Source organism: Lupinus angustifolius, chromosome LG16 (genome assembly GCF_001865875.1).
Source record: "Lupinus angustifolius cultivar Tanjil chromosome LG16, LupAngTanjil_v1.0, whole genome shotgun sequence".
In the NCBI taxonomy this organism is placed as follows: Eukaryota; Viridiplantae; Streptophyta; class Magnoliopsida; order Fabales; family Fabaceae; genus Lupinus; species Lupinus angustifolius.
This window is the reverse complement of record NC_032024.1, coordinates 10,249,857-10,252,144: the sequence shown is the minus strand read 5'-3', so window position 1 is coordinate 10,252,144 and position 2,288 is coordinate 10,249,857. Positions and strand designations below refer to the sequence as shown.

Sequence of the window (2,288 nt, the reverse complement as noted above, 5' to 3'; positions counted from 1 at the left end):
CTGTTCTCCCTATTCTCTTTTATATTTAATTGCTCCATTTTTCCCAACAATACGTATAAATAAAAGTATGTCTTCTGAATTTTTACATACATTGCTTAACACCCTCTTAACTTCGAAGTTTTATGTTTTTTTTTGTCTAGTATGGTATGTATGGTCACTAACCTCTAATTTAAAATCAAAAGACAATAGACAAAACAAGTTTTATATAGTTAATGAAGTTTCATATTCGGCAAGAAGAAAAGACAAAAAGTAAAATACTTTTCATTAATTTAATAAACCGTTTGTTTCAAGAGCTTATTTAAAATATATTCATTTAGGGCATTGATTGAAAGTGATTATTCTAGAAACAAAATAAAAAGTTGTGGAAAGTGATTGTAGATGCCCTAGCCAAAGATATGGCCACCAAACAAAGCAACCCCTCCATCTGTAGCCATAAGTAAGTGACACCAAGGGAAGGTACATGCATTATTAAATTGTATGATTCAAACTGTATATAAACCAATAAACTATGCAGCAATAAATGGCTAGTCAACCATCACATGCAAAGAACACCCTGCCACTATTTTCTAAAAGAAACCCCATTGTGTTGTGCTCCATAAATTTCTCTTTTACCAAATACTCCAAGTTGAAGTCAAAGCTGGCAAGAAGCCCCTAGGGAATTAGCTTCTCATCTCTCATGCAATCAATCCAATACAATATTGAATGCAATGTCTTATATTTTGCACCAAAACCAAACCCGTCAACTTTATCTCTGCTCCCCAAGAGTTTGAATGGGAGTCTAAATAAGGCATCTAGAAACTCCCAATTAGCCAAACTTTCCATAGTTGTTTGAACCAACCCATTTTCAACCACAATGTCTTCCCAAACTTGGTGCTTCTCAGCCATGGCTTTTGAAAACCAGAAATTCTCCACAAACATATTGTCTTGGGGGACATGTACCCCAAGTTTCTTCCCAATAACTGGCCAGATCTCCTTCCAAGTGAAACTTGGACCATTAATGGAATTGAAAGCTTGTCCATTGGTGGAAAGTAAATCACATTTTGTTGCTACCCAAATGTGCTGATCAGCTACTAGCCTAGCATCTGACCCATCAATGTAAGCCTCGTCCCAACACTTCTTTCTTCCCCCAAACACAAAAGGGAGGTTCAGATGCTTACAAATACACCCATAAACACATAAGCTACCCATGAAGTTATAAAATGATCTATATGAACTACCCAACAATAAACCAGGCCTGTGAACAGACCAAGACACCTTACCATTCAGTTTCTCCATGAGCAAATCCTCCAAAGAATAATAGAAATTAGGGACTTTGCTCATTCTAGGAAACTCTTCATTGTAGTAATAATAATAGTGGAGCTTTTCTTCATCAAAAGGGCCCTGCAGTGATACATAGTGCTTTGTCCCAGTCTGAAGTGAAACATGCTTCAGATTCTTGGCTACTGAGAGCATAGAATTCAAAGCATTGGACATCATGACCTTATTCTGCTCACAACTTTCTTGTGTCTCACATGGGAACTGGCTAGACCATGTGACCCAAAACACATGGGTCACATCTTGTAATGATGAGAGCATCTTTTGGGTATCAAAAGGATTTACCAAATTACAAGAGATGAAATGGTAAAAAGGGCTTATAATAAGGTTGGGTGATATTTCAGGGTTTCTAGCTATGCCATAAACTTTCCAAGATTGTAAAACCAACCTCTGAGCCAACTCTCTCCCAACAAGTCCAGTGACCCCAAAGATAATTGCAACATTGTTAGCACTCTGCATTGAGTCAGATTCCATTTCTATATACGGAGATATGGGTTGCTCACTCTACCTTCAAAACTGAACCATTTTATAGGAATAATGAATAGTGTCACATTATATGTATATTTAGGGTTAGAATAATGTGGACTTTCTAACTGTCCTAACAATTATCAACTTGTCTATTTTTTGCTCTTCTTTTGAGGAGTATTTCTGGTCTGGCATGATACTTGTAACTTGAAAGCTTGAGGTTGAAGTTGAAAATTCCAAGTAGGGTAGATGCTAGTTGTTAACAAAATAAGAGACATGAGTGTGTTATTTTATTGATTCTTGAAGGATGGTTTCAAATATGTACTTTATGAAATTGAATAAAATTAACCAAACCACGTTGGTTATTGGAAATATGATTTTTTTGTGTTCCAAACTCAACGAACCCGGAAGGTTGTGCCCTTGGCCGTTGCAATGCTGGCTTTGCGGTTGAAAGCATTTAAAAAATATTATATGTTAACGTGCTTCATCAATAACTAGCTTCACTACCT

At 36.5% G+C, this 2,288-nt stretch overlaps 1 protein-coding gene across 1 annotated transcript; it reads right to left on the bottom strand.

The window, feature by feature from the left end:
* On the bottom strand, positions 409–1,906 carry LOC109329148 (3-oxo-Delta(4,5)-steroid 5-beta-reductase). Its single transcript, XM_019562822.1, has one exon. It carries the CDS (start codon positions 1,786–1,788, stop codon positions 652–654), a length of 1,137 nt encoding a protein of 378 aa, XP_019418367.1. The 5' UTR covers positions 1,789–1,906; the 3' UTR covers positions 409–651.

Excerpts from the sequence above, each read along its gene's own strand:
- LOC109329148 (XM_019562822.1), bottom strand. The coding sequence starts at position 1,788 with ATGGAATCTGACTCAATGCAGAGTGCTAACAATGTTGCAATTATCTTT.